General features: G+C 41.5%; 1 protein-coding gene across 4 annotated transcripts in view; it reads right to left on the bottom strand.

Moving 5' to 3' along the window:
• Positions 1-18,294, bottom strand: part of ITSN1 (intersectin 1) — a 348,624-nt gene that overhangs the window by 153,623 nt on the left and 176,707 nt on the right. For 2 of the 4 annotated variants that reach the window (XM_082244896.1, XM_082244894.1), the window contains 4 exons: positions 14,787-14,914; positions 7,437-7,654; positions 2,171-2,289; positions 449-687 (listed from right to left, as the gene is read on the bottom strand). In XM_082244896.1, the coding sequence (XP_082101022.1) occupies positions 449-687; positions 2,171-2,289; positions 7,437-7,654; positions 14,787-14,914 (704 nt within the window). Of the gene's footprint in view, positions 1-448; positions 688-2,170; positions 2,290-7,430; positions 7,655-14,786; positions 14,915-18,294 lie in introns of all 4 variants that reach the window. The other 2 variants (XM_082244893.1, XM_082244895.1) reach the window with 1 other exon arrangement.

Here is an 18,294-nt window from a genome sequence, read left to right as displayed (position 1 = left end):
GAGTACTCACAGGGCCGGCCCCCATCCAGTGGGGCGATGTCATGGCTGACATAGTGTGGAGCTGAGGCCTGCGCGCGCTCACTGACCAGACTGGGGTGACCACTGGATCTAGATTATCCAGCCCGTCGCCCCAGTCCGGCAGTTGATAGTAGATCTCACAGGAATGATCCGGGAGGAAAACATTTCCATCTAAAAAATTTGCCAGGATCAAAGATCCCAGCAAGGAACTAGGTCCTTACTCCTGACTAGGCAGAAAAAAAAAAAAAACCTGAGTGACAATAGCAGGGGGAGGAAGTATACCCCCTGGGACTGCCCATGGTTGTAGCCCGAAGTTTTTTCTGCCCAGTGTCCTACTCCTGTATAGGGCAGAGTAACCCAATGGTCAAGAATGACAGGAGCGGTGTCTGTCAATGCACAAAAGAGAAAAACACAAGTCCCGAGTACTTACGTTGAGCTGAAGTCAGCCCAGTTGTTGGCATTTGTAGATGTATCAGTAAAAGCTGATGATGTGGCTGTGGCCGGTTTCAAGTGGACAGTGGTTTTGGCTGTAGTGTCTGCTACTTGCTTGGCTGTGCTTGGAAACTCGCTCTCAGGCATTCGTTCAGCGTAATTGGCAGGGAACCAACCAGTTTTCCCTTTCATTTCTCCTCCTAACCACCCAGGCTCCCCGGTTTGACTCTCATCCACCTACAGAGAGGAAAAAAAAGTTCACATTATATGTACCACATAAGCTAATGAACAGAGGTAACAGCTCATATACAATTTGTGTAAACAGATACAATATCAATATCTTTGCAATACATGCATATTTCCCTAATTTTGTTCCTTTAAAAAACTGTAATTACAAAAAAAATACCTGTTGACACTGCCAGAAACACTGTGAGCTCCAAACATCTTATTTGAGCTGACAAGTGACAACTATAGCACTGCTGCACTTAACTCCCAAAATTTGTTGTCAGGTTTTCCCGAGTTCTGAAGTCCGGAATGGAAAACTGATAAGTGCTGACAACATGACTTGAGATTCTAATACAACAGTGGCAATGTGCTGTCAACTCTAACAATAAGTTGGGAAGGGTCTGGATTGCTATATTCAAAGCATTTTCAAGGGATAAAACATGAGGACATTGGATTGGATTGTAGAGATGCGCTAAACCTTTTTTCTTTTTTTTTCAGGCATACTTTAAACTGGTTGTACGCATCAACAGTCATACAATTCCCTAATAAACTTACCGCTAAATAAAAAAAGATCTTTTGAACAAAAACAATTTTTTTTCATTCCGTTTACGAAGACCACACAAGAATGTGGGCAGTTTAAACAGAACAGTTCTCTCAAACACAAGCAATACATCAGCATTGCGGATTCTCATGAGCAACTTCTAGAACAGGTTCATTCCAAGTATCTGAAGTGTGTATTAAAGGCGACTAAGAGCAACACAAATAAGACCTAGCTAAAAAAACTTATTTTCTGTAAGAATCGTCTTACAGCATAATGGTAAAATTGAGGTATTTTTTGAACTTTCATCATTTCAAACAGAGTAATTTGAAACATGACTGGCTTGCTGGGGCTATTCTTTTTCTCAAAGAAAGTCCTTCCTGGTGGAAATATGGGGACTGCGATTATTGAGGCAATCAGAAATTCAGAGGTGACATGGCAGTTATATGCCTGACCTCATAAATGTCCATGTTCTGAGTGTGTGGTGTGCAAGGTCAGGTATTTGACAGGCAACAACCACCAGAGTTCAAGTGATCTCTGACTTTCTGACACTCTAAGGATAAGTTTAGATATGCAGCAGTTTCTACCTGCCTTTAAAAAAGCGGTCCAATCCCAAATGCTTTGCAGAGCATAGTTGAGGAGGTGCTTGCAGGTGTTTAGGAGGCAATCCTGCCACCTCCTAAATGACTTTTTTCTAGCAATTGGTTTGTCCACCTCTGATTTTCAATGGGATTTACATGCTTGGCTCACGGTTAACTGACTGTTTTTACCACCCCCTTGACGCCCTTCTAAATGTGCCCTTACTTTTATAAAGAGACAGTATGACTAACTACTTCAGAGTTAAAATTAAGTCAAAGCATGATGAGGTCTAATAACTACTTTGTAATTATCCCAATTCTTCAGGAGGTGATCTTATTCAGTAAACAATAGAAATAAATCACTTAAATTTGGTCTCACCATGATAATGTCACCAGGTGTGATAGTGATCTCATCAGGACTTCTGGCATCGAAAGGATAGAGCGCTCGGTAATATACCACTTTGACATCCCCCTGTGAAATCATTAGTGGTGCTTTCTCTGAAAAGAGCACATGGTACAGAAGTATAATTAAGGTAAAAAGGAAAACCAATTTTAGACAAACTAGCTAAGACCATAAAAACGTAATGTGCTCTGCATAGTATGACAAAGCCTATACAGTGCCTTGCAAAAGCATTTTTTGTGTTTTGTTACCTCACAACCTGGAATTAACTTGGATTGTTTGAGGATTTGCATCCATTTAATTTATAGAACATGCCCATAACTTCGAAGATTGTTTTTTTTTTTCTTTATTGTGAAGCAAACAACAGATAGGACAAAATAAAAAAGTCAATGTGCCTAACTATTCACCCCCCTTAAGTCAATAGTTTGCAGAGCCACTTTTTGCAGCAATCACAGCTCCGAGTCACTTTGGATAAGTCTATGAGCTTGCCACATCTTACCACTGGGATTTTTGCCCATTCCTCGTTGCAAAACTGCTCCAGCGCCTTCAAGTTGGATGGTTTGCGCTTGCGAACCGCAATTTTTAAGTCTGACCACAGATTTTCTATTGGATTGAGGTCTGGGCTTTAACTAGGCCAATCCAACACATTTACATGTTTCCCCTTAAACCATTCAAGTGTTGCTTTAGCAGTGTGTTTGGGGTCATTGTCCTGCTGGAAGGTGTACATCGGTCCTAGCCTCAAACCACGCGCAGAGTGGTACAGGTTTTGCTCAAGAATATCCCTGTATTTAGTTAGCATCATCCATCTTTCCCTCAACTCTTACCAGTTTCCCAGTCCCGCCTGCTGAAAAACATGTTGGTGTTATTTGGGTGATGTGTTGGGTTTGCGACAGACATAGCGTTTTCTCTGATGTCCAAAAAGTTCAATTTTAATCTCATCAGACCAGAGCACCTTCCTCCATACATTTTGGGAGTCTCCCACATGCCTGTTCGCAAACTCAAAACGTGCCATTTTGTTTTTTGCTCAAAGTATTGGCTTTCTTCCAGCCACTCTGTCATAAAGCCCAACTCTATGGAGCGTACGTACGGCTTATTGTCCTCCTATGAACAGATACTCCAGTCTCTGCTGTGGACTCTGCAACTCCTCCAGGGTTACCATAGGTCTCTGTGCCGCCTCTCTGATTAATGCTCTCCTTCCCTGGTCCATGTGTTTTGGTGGGCAGCTGTCTCTTGGCAGGTTTGCTGTTGTGCCATGTTCTTGCCATTTGGTAATGATAGATTTGATGGTACTCCTGGAGCTCATCAAAGATTTGAATATTTTTGTTATAACCTAACCCTTACTTTTACTTCTCAACATTGTCCCTTGCTTGTTTGGAGAGTTCCTTGATCTTCATGGCAGTCTTTGGTTAGTGGTGCCTCTTGCTTAGGTGTTGCAGCCCCTGGGGCCTTTCAAAAAAGGTGTGTATATGTAATGACAGATCATGCGACACCTAGATTGCACACAGGTGGACATCATTTCACTAATTATGTGACTTCTAAAGGTAATTGGTTGCACCAGAGCTTTTTATGGGCTTCATAACAAAGGGGTGAATACATACATACATGCCAATTTTCGGTTTTCTATTTCTAAAAAATAGATGTATATATTTTTCTCATTTCACTTCACCAATTTAGACTATTGTGTTCTGATCCATCACATGAAATTCAGATTAACAAAACATTGAACTTAAGGCTGTAATGTAACAAAACAGGTAAAAAGTCAAGGGGGTGAATACTTTTACAAGGCACTGTATCTGGACTGAATCTATTCATCCTTGCTTATACAATACCTTCTAGAGAGGCTTATTTCACTCACAGATGGACCCTCTTAAAAAATAAAAAATCCAATTTTTTCAGTATACAGGTTTTCATTCTCGCTCACTGTAATTAGGCCCTTTCAATGTTTACATTTTTCCTCTTCCTGCATGATGTGAGGCAGGCAGCTGAAGCAGAGCAGCAATCCAATTTTGCTTCTGAGTTTTAAAATGGAAAAATACCTTACTGGTCTTAACGTAACCTCTCACAAAGCAGTGCTGCTGGTCAATTTGTTGCCTTTTCAGCTTTAAAAACACACATGCTGGACTGAAGTACATGACCCCAAAGCTACAAACGCTAAGGGTCTGTGTGGATGCATCAAAACTACTTCTCTTCCAAAGCATGTCAGCTCTAAAGCACCTTAAGTACCAGAACACACTGGTAGAATGCGGGAAACCCTGTGTGCTGGTTCCCGCATCGCAACTGAATCGCACACTGGTTAACATTGACATCTGCAAACCGTTGGGGGCGTCAATGTAAAGGTAATGACACCCCCAGATCAGTTAACAGATCGCAGTGCAAACTTTCAAATGGTTCAGGAATCGGATAGCATAGGTGTGAATACTCCTATTCAGCCATTCATTTGTATGGCTGAATTTGCATCACACAGACATCACATGTGATCTGCACAGCAATGTGGTGCGAATCACATGCGATGTCTGTGATCGCACAAGTGTGGACTCATCCTGAAGCGAGTTGATGCAGCTGAGATAAAGGTCAAATGCAAGTCAGAAAGTGGTTACCTGCACCTGTCAGTGAATAATGAAATGTCAAATTCAAGTGCAATGCACTTGATGGGTAAATGCAGTTTGCATTCAACACAAGCCTAAAAAGCCCATTGACACAGCCCCCAAATAGATCCATGTGGGTGAGGCTCATCCTACATCTCCATTTTTGCATATCATTTAACATTCAAAATGACAGTCTTGATGGAAAAGATAGTGTGTTTACCCCCTCCCCAATAAAAGAAAAAACAAAAGTCAAAAGTGCCTAAATCAATTATTCAAAAAGAAAACAAAAGCACTTAACAATCCCCACGCAAAAAGTGATGACCTTTTTTTTAACTCAATAAATAATAAGAAATACAGGTAAGGCGTATCTTAATTACCTTTTAATACCAGTGGATATTTGTTAATTTTGGAATAGATATATACCAAAATGGTATTGCAGCACCCTACTGGATGCTGGATGGAGCAACCCCTTCATACCAAACACATGAGCAAAATGTGCACCATTGTTTCTGGGCACTGCTACAGGAGCATTTCCTTTGCGTTGTTCTTTATTAGTAGGTCATGGTAACAGCAAGAATTAAGCAGTCATGTTTTAAAAACATATTTCATTTTACTATTATAGGCTCATTTTCTTTTATTAAAAAAAAATAAAAAATAATCAGGAGATATCTATTACCATTTTCTATCAAACAGGTATACTTTGCCTGGATGCGTCAAGTATATAAAGATTTTTACAGTTATGCCAAGTTACCAACACTGGTTTCAGGTGATAAGATTTGCTTTACCTTCTTTTCAAGGAGGAGTTAAAATAATGCTACAGGTGCTTTTATTTTAAGGTGTTCAGACATACACACACACACACAAAAAAAAAAGAAAAAAAAAAAAAAAAGAGGTTTCTTGAAAATTCAGTTTGTGCCTAAACAGCTTTGTAACACAACCTGGTAAGACAAGTCATGGAAGCAGTTCTGTCAGACATTAAAGTGGAACTAAAGCCTCCTATCCTTCACAATCAAGGAAGCTGCCATTTTAGCCTCGGTTTGATCTGCAGTTGTTATGGTGCTGCAGATGTGATCGGCTATGACACCAGTCATTTGATGGCTTGACAGTTTGGTTGAAATCTAACTTAACCACTTGCCTACAGGGCACTTTCACCCCCTTTCTGCTACACTGTACCCATATGAAATTTGTATAATTTGTTTCACACAAATAGAGCTTTCGTTTGGTGGTATTTAACCACAGCTGGGTTTTTTATTTCTTACAAAAAAAAAAAAAAAAAAAAAAAGGAAAAAAGACAAAATTTTGAAAAAAAATGTTTTTCTCCTTCACTGATGTGCGCTGATGAGGCGGCACTGATAGGCTGCACTGATGAGGAGGTACTTATATACCGCACTGATGGGCACTGATAGGTGGCACTGATGGAGCACTGACGGGCAGCACCATCAGTGCCCATAGTGCTCATCAGTGCCTAGATGAGCAGGCACTGACTGGCAGCACTATGGGCACTGATGGTGGGCACTGATTGGCAGTGCCCTGATTACAAGTCCTTGTCTCCCTTGCGAGGAGGAGCCGCTGATCGCCTCTCCTCCCCTCACACTGTCAGAGTGTAATGCAAGGAAAGCCGCATAACGGCACTTCCTTATTTACATGTGACCGGCTGTGATTGGACACAGCCGATCACATGGGTAAAGAGTCATTTATTGACTCTTAAGGCCTCTTGCACACGATACTCCTGTTTGAGCATCTCCTTTTTCAGCCGTAATTTTTGTCTCATTGAAATGCGTGCATTTTCGCGCATATGCATTCGCGCAAATTCGCGCCTCTGAATATGCTAATTTTTTTTTCAGATCAACAGTATGGGATCGTGTGCGTTCATTTGCGCGTATTCGCGCTTAAATGCGCGCATTAGGCGTAAATTACTGTTCCAAAATGCAGATTTTTCTATTTTGTTCTTACTGAAGAATACGCGGCGCTCATTTACGCGGCTGTGTGCATAGGCACATTAGAATGAATGGGCTCTATTTTAGCTCAGAAAAAAAAAAAGCTGTACTGAGCGTTTTTAAGCTGCAGTGTGCAAGGGGCCTTACAAAGATCGGGGACGCGCCGTGTCCTAGCAACATGGCGCGGCCACGATCGCTGCATTGCACGCCCCCAGGGGCGCGAGAGAGAGGCTGTTCTGGTGCGCAGTCATAGGAAGGCGTCCTAGAACAATGGATACACTGCTCCACCGTCATTTGACAGCGGGTGGGTAAGAAGGGGTTAAAGCAGTATAAAACCAAAAAATATATTATATTGCAGCTTACCAATTCTTAAATGTGATGCCAGCATTGGTTTTTGTTTTTAGCCTCTCTTTACTTTATTTTCACCTGGTGATCCAGCCAGCAAGTCTGTTTTTCAAAAGAACTAGCTCTCTTGAAGATGTAGCAGTTTGATGGATGAGAAACCATTCTCCACTGTCAGGGGTGCCCACAACGACTACATTTTCATTTATTGTAAAATTTTGCATATTTACTAGTGCATTTAAGCAAGAATGCCCTAATCGTAACCATTTTGGGTTTAGTTCCACTTAAAGTACACAGTGTTAGGTCACAGCAGCCCTGAAGGGGCTGATTGAGCATGTGAAAGCAAATGCACCAGCCACACACTGTAGCACACACCTGTACCTGTCCAGGGGACCTGCCCTCCTGGCTTCATTGGCTCTGGAGGTTGCTGGAAAAGTTTGCTGGCTTTTTCCTGAGCCTCCAGTTTTCGCTCTTCCTCCATTCTTTTCAAAGTCTCTTCTCTTTTCTGTTTCTCCTCATCCTGAGGCAGTTTGTGTCGTGTTAGCTCTTCCTCCTGCTTCACACGGTCCTGCCACTGTTTATCCTGCTCCATCGCCTTCCTGAAAGGTAGATGAGGGAGATTAAAAAGGACTATCCTTACCTATATTCACTTATTTTGCCCAGCCCATTTCATTCCTAAAAGAAATAATATTAAATGGCACCCCTGATACTAACTTTTAAAGATGTACTGTATTTTATGGCGTATAAGACTACTTTTGAACCTCAAAAAAATTCCCCCCAAAAAATGGGGGGGTCGTCTTATATGCCGTGTATAATATCTCCAAGGTAACCTAAGTATAAGTATTACCGGTAGATGTAATCTCTCAAGACGCTGGCTGTGTGGGAATCCTGTACCGGTATACCGTAGCTTCGGCTACATACAGTGTACCGTGCTGAGCCAATCAGGGAGAGCGATGTATTCTATTATTGAATGCAAAGCCTGCTCGGATTGGCGGAGTAACATAAGCCCGCCTCTCTGACTCTGCCAATCCGTGCAGGCTTTGCATTCAATAATACATCGCTCTCCGTGATTGGCTCAGCGCGGTACACTGTATGTAGCCGAAGCTACAATACATACAGTATACCGGAACTGGATTCCTGCACAGCCAGCATCTTGAGATTACATCTACTGGCAATACTTCGGGTACCTTGGAGATATTATGAGAGATTACATGTATTACAGTACTAGGGTACCGTGGAGATCTATGAGAAATCTGATGTTTTTCAATGGTGTTGCCTTGCTTCGGAAAGTCTTATACGGCGAGTATAGCCCAAAACCTATGTTTTATCTTGAAAATTAGGGGGGTCGTCTTATACGCCCAGTCGTCTTATACGCCGGAAAATACGGTAATTTCTGCTAAATGGGAAGATAAGGGTACAGTCTGGCTCAGCCTCCAATTCAGCCAAGATCAGTACACTCGACGCTTAGGTATATGGTACATGATCATCTGGTCTGCAACGCTAGGCCAGGGGTTTATGCAGGAAAGGAAAAAATGTCAACCTGCTACTGTTTTTATCATCTTGAGGGAATGGAATGGGCAGGATTTGGGGCCTTTTTTCTGCTTTACGGCATTACAGTGACACAAATGATAAAAATGATAAAAATAAAAAAAGACCTTCCAGTGTGTCACCCAACACTGTTTTTTCATACAGCTGCATGTAATGACAAACCAGAAGTCCAATGTCTTATTCCCAAATCTGGGCAGAAATGAAAAGTACAATAACTCAAGTGGTAAAACCCTCCGACATACCGAATGAGCCCCAAGTGTTTTCAGTCATTGCAAACAGAAACAGAAAAGCACTTTGCTTGTAATAGGACTAGATGGCTCCCAATTTCTGCATTCATTTTCCAGTTTTGATCTTGAATATCGCAATTTCTGAGCCGAAAAATACATGACCTTAAAAAGTGATCTGTGCTGGGAGCATGAACGATAATATATTTACTGCTTATGGACTATGCCCACATGTCCAGTCCAGCGGGTTCTGGCTGGGCACTAATTCAAAAGCCAGGTTGAAAACAATCACATCAGAATTCTGTAGGATCAAGCTTCTGCATGGATATAGTCTTGATTGAAGGGGGAAAAAATGCTATCATAACATTTAGTTAGCTTTAACACAGCAGAGTTGTAGAAAAGAGGTCCACCCTGCTAGGTGACTAGAAAAAAAAACCTAAGGAATGCTGGTAGTGGGAGGGGTTATCTTGGGCTGGTCTTCAGTCTTTTGTTTGCTCATGACCAATCCTCCTGTGGGTGGCAGGATAGCTCGAAGGCTAAAGACTGTGTCCTTCAAAGGACGAAAATGAAAAGTACCTTAATGCTTACTTGTAAAGAATACATAAAATAGTATAATGTCCATAGTCTGGACACTGATGCGCTTTAATGCAGTTATTGCTCCTAAACCCTAAAAGTAAAATTACTATGTATAAAAAGATTAGCTTCTTCCTTCCACAAGGAGTCAAAAACACCTAAACAGACTACAAGTAGAAAAAACGTGTGATGAAGGATAAACTAAATCCTTTCAGTTCACTTGTCTCACTCTCTTCATGAGATTGTTCTGTCTTACTGTCTGTCCTGACCGGTCCTTCACGGTCATTCCTTTTCTCAGGAACTTGCCTTGTCCCTTCCCTTCAATCAGCTCTCACACTCTGCATAGCTCAGTGAGAAGAGCTCTAATTTTAGCTCTCCAACCCCTCTTTTACGACAGCTCAGACAAGCTTTATAAATTCTGGACTTAGAGCAGATATAGAAAAAAACTGAAGGTAAACAGGCACAACTTATGTATCTTGAGTCGCAGTCACTTCACTGGGTATACAGTATATGAGGGTTTACAACCACTTTAAGGTATAACTAACATTTTTTTTTGTTTCGTTTTGAAAAGATTGGAGAGGGATTAGAACACTTGTCAGTTTTTATGACTGTGTACCAGTTAGGGAGATTCACCATCCCTAATTGTCCTAGTAAACTTTATCATTGAGAATGAAGTCAAAGTCCCACATTTTGAATGGTCATAGAACAGGAATAGAGGGGAAATCTTCTAATGCAGGGATCCAGGGATTCTCTCTAACTTCCTGTTGTGGTTATGGGACAGGAAATGAATACAAATCTCCCCAATAGGACACAGATGGTAAAGCAAAACTGACAAAAGGTACACTCCCTTACTCTATTAAAATGAAAAAAAGTTGTGGCTTTAGCTCAACTTTAAGATGATTGTTATTCATATCCCTAGAAAAGTTGTGCATGTGGTAAAAGAATGCTATTTCCTCAGCTCCCTACATAAGCAGTGGTAAATAAAAAAACTAATAAGCAGTACACATGCACAAATAGTTATTGCAGCATTATATCTGTATTAAAAGGTGTAAATACCAAGCTAACCAAAAAACTAAAGCTGCCAGCACTACCAACTGACAAAAAGATTGGTGAAAAGAATAAAAAAATATAAAGTGCAGCGCCACTCAGCGCAAACCCATGGATTGAATTTATGGGACATTTCAATAATGGACTTTAAATTTTCCATTTCTGAATAGGGGAGTTTTCTTATTTATTCACTTTAATATATAACCCTTTCAATGTTATGCACTTGATATATGAACAGTTTTGGGTTCATTCTTCTTCTTATAGCGTTGCACTTTATATTTTTTTATATCTGTATTAGACTGGGCCAGAGAGAAAAAAAAAAAAAGTAAAAAATCATTCTAAAAAAGGAAACTGGTTTTTATTTTGATTCTATGGATTTATTACCTTTTGAGTCACTAACCAAGATCAAGCCTGTAGCACAGGGATCCTCAAACTACGGCTCTCCAGCTGTTAAGGAACTACACATCCCATGAGGTATTGTAAAACTCCGACATTCACAGACATGACTAGGCATGATGGGAATTGTAGTTCCTGAACAACTGGAGGGTCATAGTTTGAAGACCCCTGCTGTAGCACATATTTATTACCCAATATACCCCTTTGGCAAAACCTGCAAACCCAATAGGCTGCTTGGTTCTCTAACTGTGGGGAACTTTCTTGCGACCAGCCTATACTGCCAGGTAAAGTATATTACAATAATAAAGACATATAATATAGTAAAGTAAAATATGGAATAATATGGTCAATTGATCTTCTGCAACTTTTCAGTAGGGCAAAAACAATTTACCCAGCCTAATGATTACTAAAGCAATGCCCATTATCTAGTGCAGTGATTCTCAACAGACAAGAGGCCTGGGAAAGGTACATTTTTCAAAAAGCCTTCCATGGCCCAACAGTAAAGAAAGTAAATAAAAAAGTATGGGAATGCAAAATAAGTGTTTAATATATAAACAGGAGTAATCAGTTATGATCAAATATGAGTTACCATAATTTATATAGATAGGACAACAAATTTGTTAGACAATAATTATGTGAACATAGAGCTATAATTAAAATATTAAAGATTACATTCAACAAGATTGAACACTTTACTATATTTCTAGTGGTCATTACAGAATATATATGTAGCACCCTCTTAGGTAGGTGCTAGGTAGGTAAAAGCCTAGTGTCTCCATCTGCTTATCAGGGGAGCCTGATTGTTAGTTAGGCCTGTTGCATGTGTCCATATGTGATTCATCTGGCCTGAGGGAGTGTCCTCACTGTATCCAATAGGAGAGCCTGTTGGAAAGTGGAGGAAACCTAGCCAGTGACACAGGCTTTTGTAACTATCCCAGTGGGTTGGCACAAACAGTGGTGCATCCTGGGATATGTTATAAAAGCCAAGGGCACATGTGACAGGGTGTCTTTGGGCAGGAAGCCAGGTCCCAGAAGGAGGGTGATAGTTGTCTCTCCTTCTGCTGCAGTCGACAGTGGTCACAGGCGGTCAGCCTTGTGGACCAGGAGTGTGGAGCTGAGCCAGGAGGTCCAGGAGAACTGACTAGTGGAGTTGGCGGCAGAGCAACCTTAGGAAAAACAGTGTCCGTGAGTACCGGGAAGCTTGCCAGGGGTCTGCCCAGGAAAAGGGACTGCTCCTAGTGGAGAGTCAGTGGACAGGTGTGAGCGCACTCAGTAAGTGAGAAAGGGGGTGCTAAGTTAGAACCCTGAAGAGTGATTCAAGTGGGAACACGTGGCAAGGTGAAGCAGTGGCTTTGCCGCACGCTACAGTTAGTTGTCCTCAAGATTGTGCATAGTTCATAGTTGGAGTATCCCACTATCCCAGTTCCAAATAAAAAAAACACAAAAAACCAACATCCCCTGGATTGATTATTGATCGAGCCAAGGACTTTTGATGCTAATTTTCTGCTATCATTTGCTAAGGGTAACCCAGGGGAATCCAGAAATTGCAATACTCAGCAGTCCTCTAGGGGGAAGTGCTACATATAAAAGGACTTTCTGATACCAAGAGTGAAATGCTAGTGTAAGACAATCCTTAGACATAATATATTGGAAGAATTATAAATGATAAAATACTAAAAAACTCTAAGGCTTGGTTCACATATGTTCAGCCACATTTTCAGTGTGGCAGTCTGGTGAGTTTCTTTTCACCGATTCAAGAAACACAACCTTGTGGCCCAGCCATCTTCATCCTCTGTCCTCCCACAGCGGCGCCGGCATCTTCATTATGGGGACCTGGCTGTGACAGCTTGCAGGTTTACAGCTGGGTGCCCACTGCGCATGCACACGGCACATCGTGAATGGTGGATGCAGTCTTCCGAGACCTGTCAGTGTCCCAGAAGACTGCAGGGGGGAGGGAGGGAGCAGAACTTCCGTTGCCAAGTGCTGCAGCGATCGCAACGGAAGTGGGAGCATGTAACTAACAGAACTAACTGTGTGTAAAAATCATCCCTTACACGTAGAGCTGTCATAGAGGTTGAAGACTGCTCTCCCCCCCCCCCCCCACCCGCCCACCCCCACGGAGCTCAGCGGGGAGAACTGTGACAGAGACAAGTGTCTCGGTTTACACTGTGATTGGACACAGCCATCACATAATCGGGAGGGCCAATCAAAGCACCCATATCCAGATCCCATCATAGCTGTGTCCTGTGATCACAGCCATCACATGACAACGTGCGGGCACTCGCTCTGAGCGACAAACGGGTACATTGGCGCCCACCCCTCCTTTTATGTATTGTGGGCGGGTGGGAAGAGGTTAAATTCATACACTGTTGGAACATGCCTGTAAGGTAGAATTGTAATCAATACAAAAAAAGCATGATTATAGTAATATCCTATAAAACATGCATACACACATTAAAACCTATTTTAATCCAGGCTAAACCTATCTGCCATTGAGATTAATGAGACAGAAAAGGCTCTGCTCCATAAGGGTTTGAATTTTGCACCTCCTAACTTTTTTGAGCTCTTTGTAGACTTGATTACATTTACCCATAATTTAACACTCAAAAGATACTTCTCTATAAACGAAAAGAAGGTTAAGGTGATTGTGTCAGTACGGACGATGAGGAACAATTCTCTAACCAGAATGAGGAGGCTCCGCTTCTGTTGGAAGAACTGTGGTCAGAGGGAGCATATGACAGCGAGAATTTTTGCCTGGGACCCAATGATCTTAACAAATATGGGAGTATAGGATCCAGCAAACACAACCTGTTTCGACCAAGGTCCGTTTTCCACCCATACTGGGAGAAAGGCAATTTTAAGCCCATGTTTTATGAGGTGGTTTATTCAGAGTTCAAGAAAGTCTGCCTGAAAGCTAGAGAAGAATGCACATCATACGTGTCCCCAAGCAAAAGGGAGTCTCTCCAGCAATTTAAAGATAATCCAAACATTTTTATCAGACAGGCAGATAAGGGTGGAAGATTGGTTATCCAGTATAAAGTAGCATACCTGGCAGAAGAATAAACTTCCTGGGAATCCGGTGAGGCTAGGAGCCGATTAGATTAGGCTCTGGAGAAGAAAATCCTAACTAAACAGGAGTGGCACTTTATATTCAGGCCCTTTCCTCTTACACCCCACTTTTACCACATCCCCAAGATACATAAACAGGTATAAAATCCACCTGGCAGGCCGATTATAGTATTTACAGCCTAACCAGCAATCTGGGCAACTATTTCGATTTTTTCCTACTGGATTTAGTGACACAGCTCCCTGCTTATGTAAAGGCCACATGTTGGAGATCTTTTCCAACTATCAATTGTACGAAGGCTATCGATGGGTGTCTCTTGATGTACTGATCTCACATATATCTGCAGAATACACTCATGTATGCGCATAAATGTGTATACTTCTTTCATGTAGAAAACTATGACCTTAAAACACAGCATTTTTTTTGCTGCCCATGTAACTGAATTCTACTCTGCCCTTAAGAACCTTTCTTTCATGCAGAAAATACGTTTAAACGCAGCATTTTTTCTACCCATTTGAATTGGTCCTTAAGAGGGCTAAAACAGTTTACAGAGCATGTCATTCTGCAAATCTTCCTGATCTTTGGACTACTAGTGAACATCACAACAGTGACCTCAATAGTGAGCTGTGTCTGCCCTCAAATACCACCAAAATATCTGTCAATGCAATATAAAGATACAATTCTACAGCTTATTTCTATTAAACTATTCTAATTGTGAAATGCTTTCATTACTTTGAAAGTAGTAAAATGAAGAGAGGTTTCTGTAAACAAAACTTTTACTTAAAGTGTCTGCCTTGCAAGAAAAATAAAAAAAAAACATACAAAAGTAAAAAATAAAATAAAATAAAATGAGAAGGGGAAGAGTGAGATACATACCTCTGAGCCTCCTCCTTCTGTCTCTCCAGCTCAATGATCTTTCTTTCCTGCTCTTTTAGCTTCATCCTCTCCACTTCCACATCCTTCTGCTTTTCCAGCTGCTGCTTATTGTGCATTTCTCGCAGTTCCTAAAAGAAGGCAGAATAAAACAGGCTCAGTAAATTGCAGGCAGGGAGGATAGGTAATCAAACATATTCAACCAACTGAAACTGACCAATTTAGATGGAGATCTGGAGATGGAAAAGCATACAAAAAAGAAAATAGGCAAAAATTGGCTTTTTGTCTTACCGTAAAATTCATTTCTCTTAAGTTCATTGACGGACACAGCTCCTGATCTTCTTAACCATTAGGTTATAACTGCCCCCTACAGGAATAGGACACTAGGCAGAAAAAAAGACCGACTATGCCTATATAGTCCCAGGGGGTATACTCCCTCTCTCTGCTATAGGCACTCCGTTTTGTTACAAGCAGTGTCAGAAAAATTACAACTCCACAGAGCGGTGGGTGCTGTGTCCGTAAATGACATCAGAGTTGGATTTTTGTAAGAACTTACCGTAAAATCCTTTTCTCTGAAGTTCATCGACAGACGCAGCTACTTCTCTTCATGACTCATAGGGTTATGCTCCTCCTTCTAGGAAAAGACACTAGGCAGGAAAAAAAACGTAACCACGCCTATGGGGGCTGTCCCTGCAGGCATAACCGCTCAGACTCTGCTATCATCAAACAGTTTAGTTGCAAGCAGTGTTTAGAAGACAAAAAAACCCATACATCAGAAGTAGAGGGGCGGGTGCTGCGTCTGTCGAACTTCAGAGAAAAGGATTTTAAGGTAAGTTCTTACAAAAATCCAGTTTTCTCTATCATTCATCGACAGGCGCAGCTCCTTATCTTCATGACTCATAGGGATGTCACAAAGCAGTATAATCATGAGGGGTGGGAAACAACGCAGAAACAAAACGTATGTCACCAATGGCTAAACCTAGCCAACCAGGTAACATGAAGCTCAACCAGGAACAACTGGAGCTCACCCGGAAAAAATTTAATCCTCAAAGAGAAACTAAACAGTGTTCTCTTTAAAACTGCAGCCTGCAAAACCTTGTGGTCAAAAGAAGCATCCGTGGATGTCACATTTGCCTTGTAGAATTTTGGTAACGTATGCACAGACGACCAAGTTGCCACCTTGCAAACTTGTAGCACCGATGTCTGATGGTGAAAAGCCCAAGAGGCACTCAGCGCTCGTTTCACTGGGAAAGTAGGAACCTGGCCCATCAGTGAATAGGCCTGTACCACCGTCTGCCTGAACCATCTGGAAATGGTTGCAGCAGACGCAGTCAAACCCTTACGAGGTCAAACAGTAAGGACAAAAAGAGCATCTGATTTTCTAAAGGACTCAGTGGTCTCTAAATAAACCCTGATCGCCCAAACCACATCCAAAAAATGCAAGGAATACTCCTTAGGATGCTGAGGTTTAGGGCAAAGTGAAGGCAACACAATGTCTTCATTCAGATGAAAATCAGAAACCATCTTAGGAAGGAATGACTGATTAGGTCGAAGTACCACCTTAATCTCTGAGTACAACCAGATAAGGTGAGTGGCAAGACAATGCCGCTAATTCAGATGCCCTGAGGGCAGAAGTGATCGCCACCAAGAAGGCAACCTTCTGAGACAAAGAAAGCAGCGAAATCTCCTGAATTTTTTTCAAAAGGAGGCTTTTAAAGAACAGAGAACACCAGATTTAGATCCCACGGAGGTAACAGGGATCGCCTCAAAGGAGCCATATGGCGCACTTCCTGGATAAAAGTCCAGATTAGGACATGCGTGGCTAATGGGCACTGAAAATATATAGCCAAAGCTGAAACTTGGCCTTTGATAGTACCCAAAGCCAACCACTGTTCAACCCCTTTCTGCAAAAAGGCCAAAACCCTAGCGATCGAAAACAAGCGAGGATGCACCTTCAGCGATTCACACCATGAAATGCACGATTTCCACGTACGATGGTAGATCTTCCTGGAAGTTGACTTCCTAGCCTTCAAGAGTGTAGGAATCACAGAGTCAGAAAGACCCCTATCTCTCAACACCTGACTTTCAACAGCCATGCCGTTAAAGCCAGCGACTGTAAAACAGGATTGAAGATCAGAACTTGAGACAGTAGATCTTCCCTGAGTGGAAGTCTCCAAGGAGTATCGGTGACCAGCCTCATCAGGTCTGCATACAAAGACCAGAGAGGCCAGTCTGGAGCCACCAGAATGACTGGAATGTTTTCCACCTCTAGCCTGCGCAGAAGCCTCGGCAGGAGTTTCAATGGGGGAAACACATAAATCAGCTGACAACCCCAAGGAGCCACCACTGCGTCTGTGGCGTCGGCCAGAGGATCTCAAGACCTGGCTACGAATCTCTGCACCTTCTTGTTCAGGCGAGAGGCAAAGAGGTCAGAAAGTTCAGGTTTCTGTTTGGTTTTCAATTGAGTTATACAGTTTATAGGTCACATTAAAGGTGGAAAAAATTCTGAAATTATTTAGCTTTTAACAGGGGTGTGTAGACTTTTTATATCCACTGAATATATGGTATAATCAGATCACATAAATAACCACAAAAAGTATCTCCAAAGCTGCCATGCCAACAGAAAGGAGCCAGAGACAGAGCTCCAACTGCAGGTATGGAAGTGGAATCTATGCAGATTTGCTAGAAAAATTGAAATAGTTAAAAGTAAATAGTGTTTGTAAATATGAAGTAAAATTAAGAGGAAGGACAGACACAAAAAAACTCAAGTCCTAGCTAAATAGGAATCCAGAGAGAAAGAAAAAAGAAAAAAAAAAAAAAGAAGAAGGATGTAAAGGCTAAGTTTACCATTACGTAAAAAATAATAAAACGTTTATCTTTTGCAGGTAAAAAAACAAAAAAAAACATGCACATTTTTTTTTAACGGAGCCTGGAAAACATTGCAAGCATTTTTGAAAAATGACGGGTGCCAAGTCAGGCTCCTACACATACTGCCTAAAAGCTCTGTTGCCCGTACCTCTGTATAGGCTGTCACTGCAGAGTTTTAGGCAGCGTTAATGAGCTACAGGCGTGCTGATCAGCATGCCCGCAGTTCAGTCACACTACAAGTATGTCTACCAGAGTGGCTAATGGAACTTGTAGTTTATTAATTCACAGAAAACAGTGAATGAATGATGCAGCTGTGTTGGCAGAGTCCTCCTACTTTTAAAAAAAAGTGACAGTGGGTGCAGGGAGAGGAATTCCTGCCTGTCACAAGGAAGGGAGGAAAAAGGGGAGAATGGGCAGGAGCTGTAACATGCAACACCCTAAAAACAGGTGGCATATGTAACATGTTCCAAAGGTGAATTTATCCTTTTAACTAAAATGTGGTATGTCTTCCAAAATAGCAGTGATTAAACATGCAAAAATTAACAAACCACACAATAAGACTAACTTGTGAAAATAAGAGTCAGATAATAAAAAAAAGGTAACGTTAAACAATCTATGTAGGATATATATATATATATATATA

The sequence above is a fragment of the Pelophylax lessonae genome (assembly GCF_965119305.1).
Source record: "Pelophylax lessonae genome assembly, chromosome: 2".
Classification (NCBI taxonomy): domain Eukaryota; kingdom Metazoa; phylum Chordata; class Amphibia; order Anura; family Ranidae; genus Pelophylax; species Pelophylax lessonae.
This window is presented reverse-complemented; position numbering and strand designations above follow the sequence as displayed.